We start from the raw sequence: 20,753 nt of genomic DNA on the forward strand, positions 1-20,753 counted from the left end.
GGCAGCCACTATATGTTAGGTTAATAGAAAGATTGACTGCTGTGATACGCTTGATTTTTTGTATTTGAACATCCCAAACTAGGACTATTTCAGTAGTCAGTTATTTCTTCAGTTAATTAATTACTTGTTTAGTCTGGGAAACACTTAATGACATTTTTCAATATCCAAGATAATGTCCTTGTATGTCTTTTGTCCACAAATCAAAGACATGTTTACTGTTAAATGAGTTTGATGAAGTAGGTGTCTTGTCTGCATGTTTTTTAATGGCATGATATATTTATTTATTAATTTATAACATATCCTCTAGGACGGGTAAGTAACCCAGAAAATATTCAGATTTAGGAAGCATGAATCAGAGATAATTTTTTTTGTAGAAAATTAGTCAAACTGATTAATTGTGTGCCATGGCTAATGGCACCATATGCAGTTGTCACTGAAGTCACTTCAAAATGTTCATATAGGGCAGTTGAGATGTGTAAATGCGTCAGGTTGAATGTTGAATAATGTACAATAGTACTGTATAAAAATATACCGCAAGGGATGCATCGTGACACTTGTTATTTTCCCGACAGACTTAGAAATAAAGCCATAGCTGATGAATCCCTCCATAGAAATTCCTCCAGGATCCTCTTAGGATGGCTTTAGAGATTACAGTGGACTAATGGTCGCGACAGAGATTTGGAGACCTCTCTTTTCTCCTGCCATCGTCTCCATAGAATCACCTCTGAGGGACACTTGAGGACGGACACAAAATAATCATGACTTATAGTATTATGAAACAAAACACTAGCACAAAGAGGTTGCTACAACATGAAAACATTGTTTATGAGCAATGGCAATGAAAAAGGAGTATAATTGTTTAAAATAATACATGAAATATGATTAACTTCAAGAAACAGGTCAATGTGTTGGAAAATATGCACATTCACTTCCTTTCAGAGGCCGATATCAGTTTTATGACCAACTGGAATCAGGGGCAAAGATATTAAATAGATGTAGAGAACATGACGTCACACACTGGTTTGTAGACTACTGTTACGAATTCTCAAGTCTGGAATTTGGCCATTGCTATCTTGGTTTTTTGAAACTCGACATCATGACGCAAATCTGATTGAGAACAAGAGGACACTATCCACTGTGATACAGTATGGATCTGTCAACATTACATTACAGATGTGTCAATCACAAAGTAACCCGGCCCTAAAACATACATGCAGTCTATGCTCAGGACATAGTTGATCTAGCTTAGCATAAAGACTGGAAGCACAGCACCTTGCACAGGTTTTTCAAGATTGAAGATTCAACATCTTTATTTATCACAAACACAATTATACATAGTATAATGTGCAGTGAAGTGTATTGTGGACCTGTTCCAGACCCAAACAATAAGAATAATAAGAATAAAGACATAAAAGAAATAAATACAGATAGATAGATAGATAGATAGATAGATAGATAGATAGATAGATAGATAGATAGATAGATAGATAGATAGATAGATAGATAGATAGATAGATAGAAACAAGCAAAATAAATATAAAAGTGTCAAATAGTGCAAAATAACACACACACACACACACACACACACACACACACACACACACACACACACACACACACACACACACACACACACACATATATATATAAAAAAATAAATAAAGGTGTAAACAGTATGGTTTGTCCAGGTTTGTCCAGTGTCTTTGGCTACGGTACAGTTAACAAGGTATAGTTGGTGAGTGCAACAAACCTGAAGAAAATAACTTACAGCATGGAATTCTCTCTAAAACCACCAAGGCACACATTTGTATTTGTGTAATGAATAATAAAGAAGACACAACTTGTTAAAAAGCATCAGAAATACAATTTTCCATCTCTGACGAGGCCATACCGGCTGTTTAGGGCTTAATTGGTATGATTTTGTCAGGACTGATAGTGATATTGTTTATTAGTAATCAAGTATACCATCAACCCATATTTGACAGTGCTTTAAATTTGCAATAAAAATGAAAATCTTGGTATCAAAATTTAGAATAACACAAACTCCAACACAGCTGAATGTTGTATCTAATAACTGACCAGGCCAATAATCAGTCTACCCCTAAGCTGTTTCCCACTACCTAAAGGCCTTATGCTAGGCTAGGCTAACCATGTCCTGGCTATATGCACAAATATAAGACTGATAACAACTATCTTAGATAATAATAATAATAATGGATTAGATTTATATAGCGCTTTTCTATTAGGCATACTCAAAGCTTAGATTAGCAATGAAAACAAATCAAGTAAACACATTTCCAAATAAGCTAAACAATTCCTGTAATATGAACACAGAAAACTATATTTGTATGATCTTTTGGGGGGAGTTACAGCTGTCAAAATAAAAGATACAGGGAGAAATTCTTTAACTACATCTTTTATGAATTACTGTGCTCTCCATTCATATTCTCATTTCTTTATGAACTACAAAGCCTAATGGCTCAGGCAAAAACATGTCCACATACAGACCACCAGGCCACCATTAACACATACAAGGTGACAGGACATCAATATGAGTGAACGGCTCTGCAATGTGAAGTCAACCAAGGCCTTCAGACTAAAGTGCTTCTTAATTTTAAATCTTCTGTCAGTGTCATAGGAGGCAGATTAGATGACTGTAAACTGACAAGAAGGGCATTAAATCATGAACAAGAAGCCAATGAACTTGTGGCTTACAGTGCCTCTATCTTAAATATGGTCTGCTTTAGGGAACTAATCAGGAGTGAGATATTCTTAGGGCCTGTCCGCAAAGGGACAATGATAATCAGCATGAGGACAATGATGCAGTGTGGATTATCACTGCACCCACAAACTGCCTTTCATTTGCCTTTTTTATGACTGGCATGTGCTATTGATTGAATAAGTGTTTCAGACATTTTGACCACCACCTCGTTCTGAGTCTCACAAGGCCCAGTTTAATGCAGTGGATTGCAACTAGAGTTCATTTTAATCTTTAATGCAACAGATGGCAAAATCTCATGGCTTATGAGTTAATGTCAAGTCAAGTTCAAGTTGTCTAAATAAAGGGCTGTTAAGCAGAGGTCACTTTGTCTATTATCTGTCAGAGATGCACTTTGATAGGATTTGATGGACACATGTTAACAATTGTTCCTGTCTGAGCTAAAGCTCACTGATTACCATAATGACATACTTCAAGTCGTGTGTTTTGATAAATTGAATATAATTTTATTAAAAATGTATGCCAATAGTGGACTACATTGGATTTTTTCACTCATGCATATTGTCAGTTTCTGTGTATACTGGATGCTTCTTAGTATGCTGAGGTTTCAGCACTCAATCAACAGTGTGTTTCCTAACTTTTTGAGTAAACTGTATCACATTAACATACTTCTCTTGCAATTTTCCCGGCAGGTTTTAAGGTGGCTTGCCTTGACAAAAATTCCCATGAATGGGGTGTCATGTGTTAAAAATGTTTGGGAATAAGTGACTTGTACTTTCTTTCACACTTATTCAGCTATAATAATGATGAGAAATATACTGTTTAAAAACTACCTGTGAAATAATTCTGATATGTAGCAGTGTCACCACTCTTGCATGAGTATCAACTTATTCCACAAAGCCAGCAATGAATTATTCCTGTAGTGCAAGTCATGCTCCTTGTCATTACAATGACTACCATGCCACTGTTGTCTGCCTCTTCCTTTGCATTTCTTTGTGAAGAAATATTGCATTTTCTTCTTCAGGTTGTAATTAATTCCAAGCCTGCATCCCTCTTCATTAAGCAACAACATGGCTGTCTTGTCGTCACCTTGCAGTTCTCTTCTTTCAGGCACTATCAAATGATAATGTAAGAGTAGATCTGTCGGCTTTTACATGTACAGCTTCTGCCCCAAATAATGGTGACTCAGAAAATGTTTTCACCTCTACAGTGTGAATATTGAAAATGTACCATTTCAATATTTCCAATTTTAAACTCAATTTATTGCATGCATCAGATTATTATACGTTTATGTATTTTAGAAGGGATGTAATAAATGAACCAGTGTAATAAAATTCATGTTGAAAGATGTAGACTTGGTACAAGAAAACGGCAAGAGGTCTAGTAATTATTTCCAAAGCTACAGTCTATGATTGTTACAGCACTTTGTAAATCTGTTTTTTTTTTTTTTTTTTTTTTAAAGAATAGCGTTATTATTAATGTGATTGGCTGCAGGACGGCAAACGATGACTCTACGTAAGACCGGGTAAAATCCTCATCTGGTAGTGATAGTTAAGCTAATTTATGTGTCACAGATTAGAACTTTAATAGTTTCTTAAATTACCCATATGAAGCCGGGTTAAATCAGACACCAATACTTCAAATTTAATTTTTGTGGGGGTTCTTTGTTTCCCAATTTATTTACATGTAATAGAATTTCTAAAATGAAATGTATTCCCCAAAGCTTATGGCACAATACATTAGCAACTATATAAGCAACAGTACTAGAAACAGTACCCGAAACAGAAACATACAAGAAACATACGAGAAACATACGAGAAACATACGAGAAACATACGGCTGTGGCCCCCAGCACACGGACGACTAGCATCAGCGGTACATGTGCAGTGCTTCCATCCTCCAACCATCGGCACTCATTTTTCTTACGGTCCTGATCCACGACTGTCTCTGCGATCACAACTTCCGGTATTCTGCCCTCGGACCTCCAAACTACCGGAGGTACAACAATGACCATACGCCCCCTGCTGTCCAAAATGAGAACCAGCAGAAGAGCCACAAACAGGCATTTCAGTGGTTTTTTCAGTTTACTGCCTCTGTTTACCACCTGGTTACATTCTCCCCTGCTTAACTGGCAGCGTCCTCGCTGACAGAATAACTCATAAGATAAAATAAGATAAAGATAAAGTTCTTTATTTCTCCCCACTCCAGGGGAAATTTACATTGTTACAGCAGCTTTATTTACAATATATACAAGGGTGAAAAAAATTTTTAACAGAAAAAATAAAAATAAAGTTTAAAAGTGCAGAGATGTGCAGTGCAAGAATGTCAGTGCAAATTTTATGGTTTGGGGTGGTAATGATATAGTCCAGTTTATGTTAACATCAGCCAGTGATGCTGATGTTGTAAAGTCTTATAGCAGATGGGATGAAGGACCTGCGATAGCGCTCTTTCTTGCAGGGTGGATGTCTCAGTCTGCTGCTGAAGGAGCTGCTTAAAGACCCCACAGTGTCATGCAGTGGGTGAGAGGGATTGTCCATGATGGATGTGAGCTTTGACAACATCCTCCTCTCACCCACCTCCTCTATGGAGTCCAGGGAACAGTCCAGGACAGAACCAGCCCTCCTGACCAGTCTGTTTAGTCTCTTTCTGTCCCTTTCAGTGCTCCCTGCTCCCCAGCAGACCACTGCATAGAAAATAGCAGACGCTACCACAGAGTCATAGAATGTCCTGAGCAGAGTCCTGCACACTCCAAAGGACCTCAGTCTCCTCAGCAGGTGGAGACGACTTTGGCCCTTCTTGTACAGGACCTCTGTATTGTGTGTCCAGTCCAGTTTATTATTGAGGTGAACACCCAGGTATTTGTATATGTCCACCATGTCAATGTCCAAACCCTGGATGTTCACCGGTGCAGTCCGGGGTGTCCTCCTCCTGCGGAAGTCCACGATCATCTCCTTCGTCTTACTGGCGTTGAGCTGCAGATGGTTTCGCTCACACCAGTCCACAAAGTCAGAGATGACCATCCTATACTCCCGCTCGTCCCCTTCAGATACGCACCCAACAATGGCTGTATCATCGGAGAACTTCTGGAGGTGACAGCTCCCAGAGTTGTAGTGGAAGTCCGATGTGTACAGGGTGAAGAGAAAGGGGGAGAGCACTGTCCCCTGTGGGGCCCCCATGCTGCTGACTACCACATCAGACACACAGTCCTGAAGCCTCACGTACTGTGGTCTGTTGGTGAGGTAGTCGATGGTCCAAGCAGCCAGGTGACAGTCTACTCCCGCTCCTTCAAGCTTCACCCTAAGCAGAGAAGGCTGGATGGTGTTGAAAGCACTGGAGAAGTCAAAGAACATGACCCTCACAGTGCTGCTGGGTTTCTCCAGATGAGTCAATGATCTGTGCAGCAGGTAGGCCACTGCATCATCCACTCCAATGTTCGGTTGGTAGGCGAACTGCAGTGGATCCAGATACTGGCTCACCTGGGGACGGAGGTTCTTGAGGACGATCCTCTCCATGGTCTTCATCAGGTGAGAAGTGAGGGCCACAGGTCTGAAGTGGTTAGGCTCCCTGGGGTTCCTGGTCTTAGAGACAGGAACCAGGCAGGAAGTCTTCCATAACAGAGGAACCCTCTCCAGACTCAGGCTCAGGTTAAAGATGTGCAGCAGCACCTGACAGAGCTGGTCTGCACAGTCTCTAAGGAGTCTGGAGCTGATTCCATCAGGACCTGCAGCTTTCCTGGTTTTGATCTTTTTAAGCTCACTTCTCACCTGATCAGCTGTTATGGAGAGGCAGGGGGTGGTGGAGGAGGGTGGCAGGAGGAGGGGTGATGGTGGTGGTGGGGGGTGAGACGAGGAGGGGTGATGGGGCTGTATGCGAAGTCCGGAGGTGGTAGAAGACGGGGATGGGAGGAGGGGTGCTGTTGGTGGTGTTGGTGGTAGAGAGCTGAGGTGTGAAGAAGGAGCTGGCTGGTCGGTGCTTTGATGAGAGGGGGGAGGAGTGGGAGCAGAGTCGAATCTGTTAAAGAACAGATTCAGCTCATTGGCCCACTCCTGGTCTCCTGCTGCAGCTCCCCTCTCATGGCCTCTGCTGTAACCAGAGATGGATCTCAGGTCTCTCCAGACCTCCCTTGTGTTATTGTCCTGCAGGTGAGATTCCATCTTGGTCCTGTAGCTGGCCTTGTCCGCCTTGATCTTCTTCTTTATCTCCTTCTGCACCCTCCTCAGCTCCTCTTTGTCCCCAGATCCAAAGACCCTCCTCTTCTCCTTCAGCAGGGCCTTCAGTTCCAGGGACACCCAGGGTTTGCTGTTAGAGAAACACCGTACTTTCCTGGTCGGTACGATGTTCTCTGCACAGAAGTTGATATAGTCCGTAACAGTGTCTGTCAGTGCATCAATGTCCTCCCCGTGTGGACCACACAGCACATCCCAGTCTGTGGTCTCAAAGCAGTCCTGCAGCGCCTCAGTGGCCTCGTCAGACCACTTCTTCACATACCTGGTGGTGGGGGGTTGTTTCTTCACCATAGGTATGTAAATGGGCTGCAGTCTCACCAGGTTGTGATCTGAGTGGCCCAGTGGGGGGAGGGGGGAGGAGCTGTATGTATCCTTGATGTTTGCATACAGCAGGTCCAGGGTTTTATTGTCTCTGGTATGGCAGGTCACGTACTGGGTGAACGTGGGGAGAGTGGCAGAGAGCGATGCATGATTAAAGTCTCCTGAGATGATAATAAGAGACTGAGGGTGAGATGTTTGCAGCTGGGACACTACACTGTGGATGAGTTCACAGGCTGCAGCCGCATCAGCCGAGGGAGGGATGTACACAGTAATGGCTATTACATGTGAATACTCCCGGGGCAGATAGAACGGACGCAGACTGACCGCCAGTAATTCTACATCCTTAGTGCAGAGCTGCTCTTTAACGCTAATGTGTCCAGCATTACACCATCTCTCATTCACATACATCGCGAGGCCCCCTCCCTTTCTCTTACCACTCTCCCTCGCGTTCCGGTCCGCTCTGACCAGATGGAATCCGTCCAGAGTTAAAAGTGAGTCCGGAGTGAGTTCATTCAGCCATGACTCCGTGAACATCATGAGGCTGCTCTCCCTATACTCCCACTGCAGCCTGGTCAGCGCCGTCAGTTCTTCCATCTTATTCGGGAGAGACCTCACATTCCCCATAATCACAGATGGAACGGACGGCTTGTAGCGTCTCCTCTTCTCCCGACGCTTCAGTCCTGCCCGGCATCCTCTCCTCCTTCTGCGGAGCTCAGCTGGGATGTCTGGTCTCTCAGCTGTTCCCGACTGTAAACAATGGAGCCATGGCTGAACGGGTCATCAGATGCGGATTTAAAAAGTTCCGAAAACAGTAGTAAACAAAGTAGGGAAAACGCTATTTGCACATCCATGTCTGTCCCGTACAAAAGCGTCACCCTACTTGCTGAAAAGAAAAACTTAAAAAGAGAAGAAAACTACAAAAATAACTAAACAGACCTAAAGTTAACCGGAGCTGCTGTAACTAGCTGCCGCTGGCACGGCGCCATCTTGGAAAAAAAAAAAAAAAAAAAATCATCTTGACCTCATTTAGTGCTTCTTGGAACAATACAGTTCCCAAACTGGCAACAATGTTTGACAACACTGCAGGGCTCACAGACATGGACTCTACAACTGATCTGGGCTCGTGGTGCACATTTGAGTGAGTTCCAGCGTTTACTCTTTTACTCTGGCGAGGAGCAGGTACTGGACGCTGGACCTTTGGCTCAGAGTTAAGTTTCTATCCCTGACAACCTGTTTGAATCTGCACATTAGACTGCTTCCTGGACTTGACAGGTTCTGGTTTCTCCTGATCAACCACAGCAATCCCCACTTCCCTCAGTTCACACACTGAACCCACTTCACAGTCAAGACCCCCGGATTCCTGTTCACAGTCCCTAACAGGAGTGTTCTCTGCATCAGGACTTTGGTTTAACACAAAAGAAACCTCCTCTATTATCACCCCTTCTTCCAGTCCTTCATCTGACCTCTCTGTCTCAGTCTCCCTGATCATTGACGGCTCACTTAGTGGTTCTGTCACCTCTCTAAGCATTTGCACAGGCAGATTACCACATGGTCTGATGTCTACTCTGTTTACCCTTTTTACTGGTCCTCCCTCTGCAGGTTGTACAGTGTAAGTGGTACCCCATATGTCTACAACCTGGTACACTGTTGCATTCCAAGCATCTTGTATCTTGTTGCGACCTGGAGGTCTATGCCTCAAATACACATACTGACCTACGTCCACTTCTGGACAGTACACTTTGTCACTTTGGAAAGCAATCCGTTCTTCAGCTTTCTGCTCTGCACATTCCTTAGCCTTAGCATGAGCATCTCTCAACCTCTGTTGATGAACTGCAAGCCAATCAAGTTTATTGTCTCCTGGATGCTCATTTGCAAGAAGTGCATCAACTGGAAGATGTGGTTCCACTCCATAAAGCAGATAATATGGGGAATAGCCTGTTGTTGCATGTGGGGTCACATTATAAGCATACACAAGCTCCAGTAAATGGTCAGGCCAACGCCTCTTTTTCTCAGCTGGGAGCGTGCGCAGTAACTCATGTAAGGTGCGATTAAAACGCTCACACTGGGCATTGCCGGTGGGATGATAAGGCGTTGAGCGTGTCTTTCTTACCCCATACAGTTTACAGAGCTCATTGATGACTTCTGATTCAAAGTTACGACCCTGATCTGAATGCAACCGTTCAGGTACACCGTACTTCATAAACCATTCCTTCAACAGTACTTTTGCTGTGGTCTCTGCTTTTTGGTCCCGAGTGGGAAAAGCCTGAGTGAACTTTGTGAATACATCTGTGATCACTAGAACATTTTCTCGGCCATCTGTAGCTGGCTCTAGCACAGTAAAGTCCACTACCACCACTTCTAGTGGTCTGGATGTGAGAAATGATTTCATAGGTGGGTGAATCTTAGGACGTGGCATTTTGGTTAAAATACAGCGCTGACAGTTTTTAACCCACTGTTCAACATAGTGCATGCCTACCCAGAATGCTCTTTGCCTCAGCAACTGAAGTGTTCTTTCAATGCCTTGATGGCCCATTGAGTCATGCACACTCTCCATTATTTGTTTCTGCAAAGAAGTAGGAACAAGCAACTGAAAACAGTCTCCATAGCGTACATCTTCACGCACCCTATACAACAATCCATCTCTTTCTCTGATGTATTTCCACTGTTTTAACAGTGACTTCACAGCTCTGGGAAGACTTTTCCTCTCCTCTGGACTTGGCTTGCGCTTCTGATTCCAAAATGTGAGAAAAATACTGATCACTGAATCCTGGCTCTGGAATGTCTGCAACTCTTCCTTTGAATAGCCTGGGAGAGTTGGTGTCGCTCCCTGAGCACTTGACTGACACACATCTGCTTCTAGAGCCCGGATTTGATTCACTTGACAACATTTAACCCCTGCGTTGACCAGTTCTGGTTCAAGAGGTGTCCCTCTCCAGATAACGTTACAAATGGCCACACAATCATCAAACTGTTCGTCATCTGGATCAGGCTGTGGCTCCCCTGCTAACAGGTGCCGTGACAGAGCATCAGCTGCAGAGTTGCATCGTCCTGGGCGATATTGGACTTCAAAGTCAAAAGCAGCCAGCTGCGCCACCCACCTTTGTTCAATGGCTCCAAGTTTTGCACTCTTAAGATGACACAAGGGGTTATTGTCAGTTATTACTGTAAACTTTGATCCAAGCAGGTAACCCCTAAATTTTTCTACTACAGCCCACTTCAGTGCTAGAAGTTCTAACTTCATGCTGCTATAGTTCTTGTCATTCCTTTCTGCATTTCTTAGCCGCCTGCTTGCATAAGCGATCACTCTTTTTTTGTCACCCTGTACCTGATATAGGATAGCTCCTAGGCCCTGACCACTCGCATCTGTCTCCAAAATAAAGGGGCTAGTAAAATCTGCATACCCTAAAACTGGTGCAGTGATGAGTTTCTCCTTTAGCATCTTAAATGCCTTTTGACAGTCAGTGTCCCACAATGTACTTAGCTTTTGGTTGGTCTTAGCTGAACTGTAAGAATCACGACACTGATTTACCAGATCATGCAATGGAGCAGCGATCTTTGAAAATCCTTCAACATAACGTCTGTAGTAACTACACAAACCCAAAAAGGACTGAAGCTCTTTCACTGTGGAAGGCAAAGGCCACTCCTTAACAGCCGCCAACTTTGAAGGATCTGTTGCAATCCCGTCTGCTGAGATCTGATGCCCTAGAAACCTGACTTCCTTCTGAAGAAAATGACATTTTCCCCACTTTAGCTTAAGACCAGTGTCTCTGAGTCGCTTAAACACTATGTCAAGCCTTTCGAGGTGGGACTGGAACGAGGGTGAGTATACCAAGATGTCATCTAGATATACCAGCATTATCTCAAAGATCAAGTCATTCATAGTCGCCTGCATTAGCCTTTGAAAGGTTGCAGGACCATTGCAAACACCCATTGGCATGCGCAGATACTCAAAAAGGCCAAATGGTGTTGTGAAGGCAGTCTTATGCCTATCATTCTCCTCAACCACCACCTGGTGGTACCCACTTGCAAGATCGATGGTGGAAAAGTATTTAGCACCTTTCAACGCATCAAAACTCTCATCGATGCGAGGCAGTGGGAATGCATCTTTCTTGGTTTTCAGGTTCAGTTTACGGTAGTCCACACATAGACGTATGCTACCATCACTCTTACGGACCACAACCACAGGGGAGGCGTATGAACTCTCACTCTCCTGGATTATGCCCTTTTTCAACAACTTTGAAATGTGTTCTTGGACTTCCTTGTACTGGTTGGGTGGGACTCGCCTATAAGGCTGTGTGACGGGAGTGTCATCAACCAACTTGATTTCATGTTTTACTTTATCAGTAAACCCGAGGTTGTCATCATCATTAGTGAAAACATCAATGTACTTAGTCAGTAAAGCACGCAGAGAAGCTTGTTCTTCAGCTGTGCCTGCAATGTCAAGATTGTCTAAGAGCAACTGCACTTTACTGTCAACTTGTTCATCTTTAGTGTTAACACAGACTTGTTCAACATCAGCAGAGATGCGATGAAACTGAACATCACAGGTCTGGTCACTTTCAACACAGTCAACTAGAGATATAACACCAAGTCTGGTTCTTGGACATAGCCACACATCCTCCGATGAGAAGTTTACAATCTGAACGGGAAGGATATGATTTTTGCTGTTTACCAGTGTTGGGATAACTGCTACACCTGAGGGTAGTGGTGTATTTCCAGGTTCAATAATCAGATGGGAATCTTTGTGTGCAGCTCTTGGATTACCTCTAACCATGACTGTTGTCACAGAAGCAGCTGGAATCCTGACTTTGTCCCTGCCTGCGACTCTGGCCATTGTTTTCTTTTCAACAGTGCATGTCTGCAATTGCTGGAATACAGTTCTCCAAGCAGTATCTAAAGAGCCCTTCAGCGCTGTGTCAAACTCTGTTGTCACTAGCTGTTGACACCTACGTATCACATTCATTCCAATGATGCAGTGTTCTGTTACAGTTGTACTGTCAGAGGCTTTTAAAACCAAAAAGCCACAGTTTGGAATTTTCAAGCCCATCGTCTCCAATTCCAGTTCAACATACCCTTGATAAGGAATATCGAGTCCGTTTGCAGCTGTTAACTTGAGCCAACTAGAGGTGGACAGCATTGAGTCATCATCTCCAAACAACTGCTTTCTGAAAAACTCATCAGTGATGGTACTGACTTGACTACCTGTATCTAACAAACAACGGGCAGGTGTACTGTTAAGTCGAATATTAACAACTGGACACTCGCCTATTGCACGTGCAATCATTTGCTCTCGTGAAATGTCAGGTTTGGCTGAGTCTACCCTTTGTCCCTGTATTGCCCGACTCACTGCAACCAGGGATTCCCGTTTCCCTGCTGACTTGATGTGGAAGGGTTTTCTACACCTTGACGCCTCTTCTGTGGACAGTGTTTAGCAATATGACCTTCAGTTTGACATTTAAAGCATATAGGCTTACCATCTGCTGTAAACTTGGGTGTTTGTAGCCTACTACCTGCTGGAGCACTAGGTCTCTGATTCTGAGATTTCAAATCCTTTACTGCTTTAGTCAGTTCTGTGATAACTTTACCTTGTTCTACAAGGACTTTCACAACATCATCGAGTGAGACAGATTTTTCACTACTTTGACCTGTAGTACTGACTCTACTTTGTTCGGGGAGAACCTTCATGACATTCTCCAGATACACTGGTTTTTCAGTAGCAGTTACAGCTGTATACTGTGCCTCTGTTGTCATTTGGCTACAAGCTTTGACTTTACTCTTAACACACTTTGTGCTTACGGCTGGCTCTTCTGAGGCCCACAAGTAAGCTTCTTCCCTTACTTCTATCAAAGATGATTCAGGATGAGCTCTGACGTATTTACGTAGCTCTCGTCTCAAGGAAGGATCTCTCACCCCCTCTACGAACTGATCCCTTAACGCTACTTTCTCATTAGCCACTGAGTTTGGATAGCGTTTCAGTACCAAGCTTAAGACCTATGATAAAGCGTGTGAAAATTCACGTATGTCTTCACTTTCCTTCTGTTTGCAACTAAAGAAGCTCTGTAGCAGCTGGGAGGCACTGCGCTTATCACCAAAAGCTTCCCTGAGGTAGCTAAATAAATCACTGATCTGATCAGTTGTTTCATCTTTGCATAACCGCACTTCTTCTAACGCTGACCCTCTCAAGAGTGACATCACAAAATCAAACTCTTCAAAGGGGGACTGATTTCTGACAGCTAGCGCTCGTTCAACCTCTTCAATGAATTCATCAACAGATCTTCCATCTCTATCAATGTCTCCACTGAACGGTGCAATATGACGCTCTCTTGGCACATAAACGTAGGACCTGGATGGTACAGCGTGCAATGTGGATATCGCTGTCATGACTTCTTGTTGCTTTTTGGCTAATTCGCTAATTTGCAGTTGTATATCAGCTTGTGATGCTTCATCATCAGGCAAACTGTTCTGATCATTTCTCATCTCTTGTCCATCACCTACTACACTATCTTCATCATGCACTGACATTTTTTTTTATACTTGTGCAACAAAGTTCAGTCTTTAAAGTCAAGTCTTGGATACACAAGCAAAGGATAAATTTACTGCAGGATCAGTTCAACCGATGTCCCTGGGCGATGTCCACTCCTTCCTGGGGTCCCTCTCCCTCTGGCACCAAACTTGGTAGACGTCCTCTCCGGCCACCAGCACCAATTCCTCGTCGTATGGCCTGTTTCACGATGTCCACCACACCAGCATCCTCTGGGAGCCCCCTAGATTCTTGCCACCACCGAACACCGTCGAACTCCTTCTCCAGAATCTGCAGCCACGCCCCTCTTCACCACAACCGTATGTTTCTAAACTACAAACTTATGGCGCCTAGTTTTAAATTTTTTTTTTTTTGAAAAGAAAATACAATGGAAACCCCACTCCTGGTACCAAGATTTGAAGCCGGGTTAAATCAGACACCAATACTTCAAATTTAATTTTTGTGGGGGTTCTTTGTTTCCCAATTTATTTACATGTAATAGAATTTCTAAAATGAAATGTATTCCCCAAAGCTTATGGCACAATACATTAGCAACTATATAAGCAACAGTACTAGAAACAGTACCCGAAACAGAAACATACAAGAAACATACGAGAAACATACGAGAAACATACGAGAAACATACGGCTGTGGCCCCCAGCACCACGACGACTAGCATCAGCGGCACATGTGCAGTGCTTCCATCCTCCAACCATCGGCACTCATTTTTCTTACGGTCCTGATCCACGACTGTCTCTGCGATCACAACTTCCGGTATTCTGCCCTCGGACCTCCAAACTACCGGAGGTACAACAATGACCATACGCCCCCTGCTGTCCAAAATTAGAACCAGCAGAAGAGCCACAAACAGGCATTTCAGTGTTTTTTTCAGTTTACTGCCTCTGTTTACCACCTGGTTACACATAGTAACTGTGGGATATCAAAGGTTGTTTCACTGCTATCAATGCCTGTCAGAATAGGCTTACTTCTGTTTATTTATAGAATAATAGATCATTTAAATGGAAATATTAGTGAAAACTGTTTCCACTGTGTAGCAAAGTTGAATGAGCACATGCAGCGGGGTCATAAGTTCGAGACTCTCTCTTTTTAAAACATGATATCAAAGCTTACCGAAAGTTCTGAATGACGAGCCGTCACTCAGCTGAACACACACAGCCGAAAAAAAGACTTTTCTTTTGAACCTCTGAAGGTGGGAACGTTAGGTAACCGGAAATACCGCCGGCCCGATTAACTGCTTGCGCCTGGTCCTCAGTCACATGTGACGGCTCGTCGTCTAGGCAACCGTAAACTAACAACAGCACAGAGTTGGATGAGCATCTCTCCAGTTTCTGAAGCTTCATCTCAAATTAGAACTGAAGCAAATTCGTCCTGAAACTGAAGGAGAACAATGTCGGATATAGGATCGGATGTGTTTGACGATGAACAAAATAAACTGGGGGTGAGAGAGCACAGCTTGTTAATTCGCTTTGTCATGCCCAAGCAAACGTTTACATTAGCCGCACGCAAATACCCAGTAAGCAGTGTGTGTTTGATATGATGATCGATATGTAGCTGTTTGTAGATTTTCTCCACATTTGAACTGTTTTGATTGTCTGTCTGGAGCAGGAGTATGACGGGGGTAGAAATGAAGCAGGAGAGAGGCACGGAGTCGGGAAAGCTGTTCTGCCCAACGGAGACATTTATCAGGGAGAGTATGAGAATGGGAAAAGACATGGACAGGTGGGGTGTTCGAGCTGAGTCAGTTCAAATCCGCCATTAGCTCTGTTCCAGTTCAAGTACACACTATAACTCTATGCAAATTGGGCTTAGTGGACACTGAGACCACAGAAAACCCACTCAAGGCAACTACACATTCAATTATAGAAGTAATAATCATGGAGCTCTGTGTACATTACATAAACAGCAAACTTTGTATAGCATATTGCCTCCAACATTCACACCAATCCGGTCTAAAATGGTGGGTGGAAAGTATAATTTAAAAAAATCTATATATTAATTATTCCAATAGGCCCAATGCACTCCATGAATATCTTACTTCTTATTGTTGAGATGTTGTAAAAAGGAGTGGATTTCAAATATCTGTGTGGATTTTGCATGAGGTTAATGTACACTTTAAATTTAAGCAATGCTCATTTACTTTCCATTTTGTTTCCTTGTAGATCCATATTCAGTCTGTGATGAAAACAATATTTCTGTTATTGCTATTAGGTATTGTGTTATGTAACCATAAAAGCACAAATGTATATTAAAACTTCAACATCTAAACAGTTCGCTATTCACTAATTGTTCATCAAATATTTTGATTATCAATTCAATGGTTTGAGTATTTTGAAAAGAAAAAAAAGTCGAAATCATCTGCCTCTATCTTCTTACGTTTTCATTTTTTTTACTCTATGAAAGTAAGCTGAATATCCTTTTGCTGTAGACAAAACGGGACATTTTTCATTGTGGGCTTTCAGAAACACTGACATTTCTTACCATTTTCTGGCATTTTGTCGACCAAACAACTAATTCAGCAATTGATAAATTTATGATACAGAACAGAGCTGCACAGCTAGACGATCCCCAGTTCATGTCCTGGCCTGGGCCTGGGATTTTTCTGCATGTAGTTTACATGTTCTCTCTGTGTATGTGTGGGTTTTCTCTGGGTACTGCGGCTTCCTCCCACAGTCCAAAAATATGCTGAGGTTAATTGCTAATTCTAAACTGTCCGTAGGTGTGAATGTAAGTGTGCTTGTTTGTCTCTGTGTAGAACTGTGATAAACTGGTGAACTCTCCAGGGTGTCCCCTGCCTTCAGCCTAAGTCAGCTGGGATAGACTCCAACCCTGCCGCGACCCTAATGAGGATTAAGTGGTGTATCAATGATGGATGGTTGGATTAATAAACAGTGAAAGTATTTGTTTTCTGTAGGACTAATATACTGTTTTCTCCAATAGGGGACATATCGCTTCAAGAATGGTGCCAGATATGTGGGAGACTATCGCCAAAACATGAAACATGGACAGGGCACCTTCTACTATCCAGATGGGTCCATTTATGAAGGTATAATAAATCAGCTTTACATGAGCTGAACTAGTTCACAATATGTGATAAAGTGTATTTTTACAGGTTTTTAAATTCAGTGAGTCAACACAGACCTAGCTGAACATGGTCTCAGAAACCAGATCTGCCTCTCTTTGACTATAAGGGTCCTGGGTGGAGGACTTGAGAGAAGGCCATGGTGTCTACACCTACTCCAATAGAGACACATATGATGGAGAGTGGCTGCATCACCTGAGGTATATCTATGGCTTTCAGAATCACAAATGCAAGATGTTTGTAGTTTTCATTTCTGATAGCACACATTCCTTCACTGGTTCGGGGCCAATGCCCATTGTAATCCCAATGTGTTCCTCAGCTATTCAGTGAGTGTGGATTTATTGCTTTGCAAGCAATAAAATCCATACATTGCAGCATACAGCAGGGCATTTTTCATGTTGAGATGCCACTGAAATGCTTTTTAATGGTAGTTATGTAATCAATATGTCTTTAACATTTTTCACTTTCAGACAGGTCCAGTTCCAGCTCAGATCAGGAACTGCATCTTTACATGCACATTGCTGAATCAATTCTAACTCGATACAGGAAGTTTAAAAACCCACTGAAATTATTGGTGCTGTGTATTTGTCAGACATGGTCAGGGCGTCTACTGCTACCACGCAACTGGATCAAAATACAAGGGGACATGGATAAATGGCAAGATGGAGGCAGCTGGAGAGTACATCCATACTAACCACAGATACAAGGGCAACTTTGTCAACAGTAATGTAAGTTCTGTTGTTATGGCTTATTCACAAAATTCTTGTGCTAGTGATTGATATGCTGTGAAAAAGGACAATTATGTTTAATATTAGTTTAAATGGTTTGGTTCTTCCGTGCTAGGAGAGATCAGTCTCTGTCAGGGAAGAAACTGGCTTAGCACAGAATAGAATACAAGGAGATTATTTTAGCTCTAAGTGTCTTTACATCAATATGGAAATATCTTTAAGTTCATTTCTTCTATATTTCATATGTGTCTGATCACCTGACCACTTGTGTTTCTTACCCCTGATTTGTTTTTAGTAAAGTTGATAGTTGTAATGGCCAGACCTAAACATTTAAACTCTAGTTCCAGGGAAACAATGCACTTTCTACTCCTGTAGATTTGTTTGACATGTTTAGTTACATTTGAAATAAAGAATTTACAAAATTAATAATATAACACACTTTTAAAATACAGCATGGAGTTAGAGATTAGAACAATGGTTTCCAGCAGTATTTTGTCAACCTCACATTTTGGATGTCTTTCAGTTGTTAATAGCTCCACCAATTCATGATTTTTCTCTCTAAAATTCTCATATGGTTTCACTAAGTAAATGTTTAAAATATCCAATACCCCACCCAAAACCAAAGATTAGAGGAAAAAGTCCAAAAACTGAATCAGACTGTGTCAGGACTTTCCTCTCCCATTAATCATTTTTGGTGCCCTCTGATTTATCTGCTGTCCTTGCATATAAAACTGGATATACAGTCACTCAAACTTACTCCACCTGCAGCAGCAACAACAGTAACATGCTACTGACACGCTGGTACTTCACTATTACTATTCTATTGATGTCATACATAACAATATGTCAGTCAGAGGAACCGAACCAGGGTTTTTACTTGAATATTATAACTACATTTTGCTGTTAAGACCTATGTGCATTTACTTTAGAAGGGATTTGAATGCAGGACTTTACTTGTAGTAAAAGTAGTGAGTATTTTTACATTGCTCTGTTGGTAATTTCACTTAAATAAAGCATCTGAATATTTCTTCAACCTCTTGCAATAAACCATAGTTTTCTGTTCAGTTTTATTTCAGTCATTTTAATCTGTGATATTACTACGTAAACTCTGCATCTTTATTCTTCAATAAATTCAATCATATTTTGCAGCCATCTGGACCAGGGAAGTATGAGTTTGATACCGGCTGTGAGCAACATGGAGAATACCACCAAGTAGAGCAGGTAATCCAACATAATTGATTTGTTTTAAAGGGAAAGTGAGAATTTATCGGTGGTAGCAGTATTGTGGAAAATGTGGATTTTGTCAGGATCCACTAAATGAATGCACTCATGATATGGCGCAGACACAATGCACTGAAACACAGCATAACTGTGACAACTCTAAACCTTCAGACGATGGGCACTGAGCACAATGGTGAAAATAGAAACGCTCAGAAGTTTCCCTACTCGGGCTCTAGAGAGGGTTATCTCACGTTAGTGGCCTCAGGGGGAGTTGAGGAGGAGCTGCCATTGTTTCTATAAGACTGCTGATGCTGTGCCTTTTTCCAGTAGCTAGAGCACCAGTGTGTTGGCCTTTGGGGATTTTTAAACATGAGAATGTCACTTTGTGCAAAAGAATGCATTCTTATTAGATGTGGGGTTTTTTTGAACGAACACACTTGTCTCTCAGTGCATGTTTGACTATGCATGATGTGGTTGACTACAGGGTAATGACGGAAACTGCAGTGAGTTTGCAGATGTTTTTACACTTGGCTTACTCCACAAACATTATGCTGGTGTGTCATAAAAAATGTGACAGTGCTATATCTGTGAAAACATCAAGACAGAAACATGTTTGCATTTTTCGTCCAGTGCAGTCCAAAAGCTTCCGTCCATTCTTTGCAGGACCAAGCTGAAGATGAGTGGGGTGAGTTGCCCTCTGCTCTTGTCCTCAAGTGGATTCCCAAGTGTATCACTGGCTTGACGCTGTGGACTCCTGGCAAAGAGACTTCAGGTGAAAATTAGCAGCCAGGTACAGCCAAGGTTTTAGAAATTCTGTTCCACAGCATGGCTGTACAGTAGCTCATTGGTTAGCACTGTGACCTGGGCCTGAGATCTTTCTGCACAGAGTTTGCATGTTCTCTCTGCGCATGTGTGGGTTTTCTCCAGGTTCTCCAGCTTCCTCCCACAGTCTAAAAACATGCTGAGGTTAACTGGTGATTCTAAATTGTCCGTAGGTGTGAATGTGAGTGTGATTGTTTGTCTCTATATGTGACCCTGTGATAGACTGGTGACCTGTCCAGGGTGTCCCCTGCCTTCACCCTAAATCTGCTGGGATGGACTCCAGCTCCCTGAAACCCTAATGAGGATTAAGCGGTGTATAGATAATAGATGGATGTTCCCCAGTAGATCCTCACCTACCCAAGAACTCTTTCTCGGGACACCAACCAAACAGTTTTTTGAATAATCAAAAAAGAAAAAAAGAAAAAAGAAAAAAATCAAACAGTATCACTTTTTATTTTTTCATTTAATGGTTTTCTCTGGTGTCTGTATGTCCTTATATGTTGTGGTTTGAATGCCTTTGCTACACTACTGTACATTTAATTAGCTTCTTAAGTGTTTGCTTGCAATTTTTATAATAATTTTTTGAATGCTACAAAACAATCCACAAAATTTGGAAAATTCTGACATATGAGTTATTAATTTTATAAAATGTTTTTAAGGCATACATTGAACTGTTTATGACTATGGTTTATAGTGATGCTACACAAATGTCATGCTTCCAATTCTTCAGACTCAAAGATGCAGACTCCCTCATGTAGTGGGGGGAAAAAAAGAATCTGCACTCAAGGAAGTATTTGTGTTTTCCTTTGTTAGCTGGGGAAAAGGAAACAGCTCCAGCAGAGGAGAAGTCGGGAAACTAACGATGTGATCAACGCACAGTCCTGCATCTTTCAATTTTTGTTCAATGGATAAAATAACCTGAATATATTGATAAAAATGTAAATACAGCTTGTTAAGCTTCCGTGTGTGTTGTCTTTGTAGGTATCTGATTCTGTAGAAACTGGACATGTTGAGTAATGTTTGTATGTAATGTAGTGTAAAGCAGATAGTGCCCCTTTGTGGCACTGTGTAGAACAACATCAGTTTACTTGCCTGA

The 20,753-nt window shown here is 42.1% G+C and overlaps 1 protein-coding gene across 3 annotated transcripts; it reads left to right on the top strand.

Moving 5' to 3' along the window:
* The first annotated feature begins 15,075 nt into the window (after positions 1-15,075).
* Positions 15,076-20,618, top strand: rsph1 (radial spoke head component 1). 3 transcript variants are annotated; one of them, XM_023276193.3, is made up of 8 exons: positions 15,076-15,245; positions 15,413-15,526; positions 16,745-16,850; positions 16,996-17,086; positions 17,479-17,614; positions 18,764-18,835; positions 19,499-19,607; positions 20,471-20,618. In XM_023276193.3, exons 1-8 carry the CDS (start codon positions 15,195-15,197, stop codon positions 20,515-20,517), a joined length of 726 nt encoding a protein of 241 aa, XP_023131961.1. In that variant the 5' UTR covers positions 15,076-15,194; the 3' UTR covers positions 20,518-20,618. The 3 variants fall into 3 exon arrangements, with proteins under 3 accessions (XP_023131961.1, XP_054860135.1, XP_023131962.1); XM_055004160.1 differs by lacking the exon at positions 20,471-20,618 and adding an exon at positions 19,880-20,443; XM_023276194.3 differs by lacking the exon at positions 15,413-15,526.
* Positions 20,619-20,753: the final 135 nt, after the last annotated feature.

Source organism: Amphiprion ocellaris, chromosome 18 (assembly GCF_022539595.1).
Source record: "Amphiprion ocellaris isolate individual 3 ecotype Okinawa chromosome 18, ASM2253959v1, whole genome shotgun sequence".
NCBI classification, from domain to species: domain Eukaryota; kingdom Metazoa; phylum Chordata; class Actinopteri; family Pomacentridae; genus Amphiprion; species Amphiprion ocellaris.

What these genes read in the sequence shown, in the direction of transcription:
- rsph1 (XM_023276193.3), top strand. Translation starts at nt 15,195, where the DNA reads ATGTCGGATATAGGATCGGATGTGTTTGACGATGAACAAAATAAACTG. An exon ending in ATGAACAAAATAAACTGGGG is followed by an intron (nt 15,246 to 15,412) that starts GTGAGAGAGCAC and finishes TGTCTGGAGCAG; the next exon opens with GAGTATGACGGGGGTAGAAA. An exon ending in TCCTGGCAAAGAGACTTCAG is followed by an intron (nt 19,608 to 20,470) that starts GTGAAAATTAGC and finishes TTCCTTTGTTAG; the next exon opens with CTGGGGAAAAGGAAACAGCT.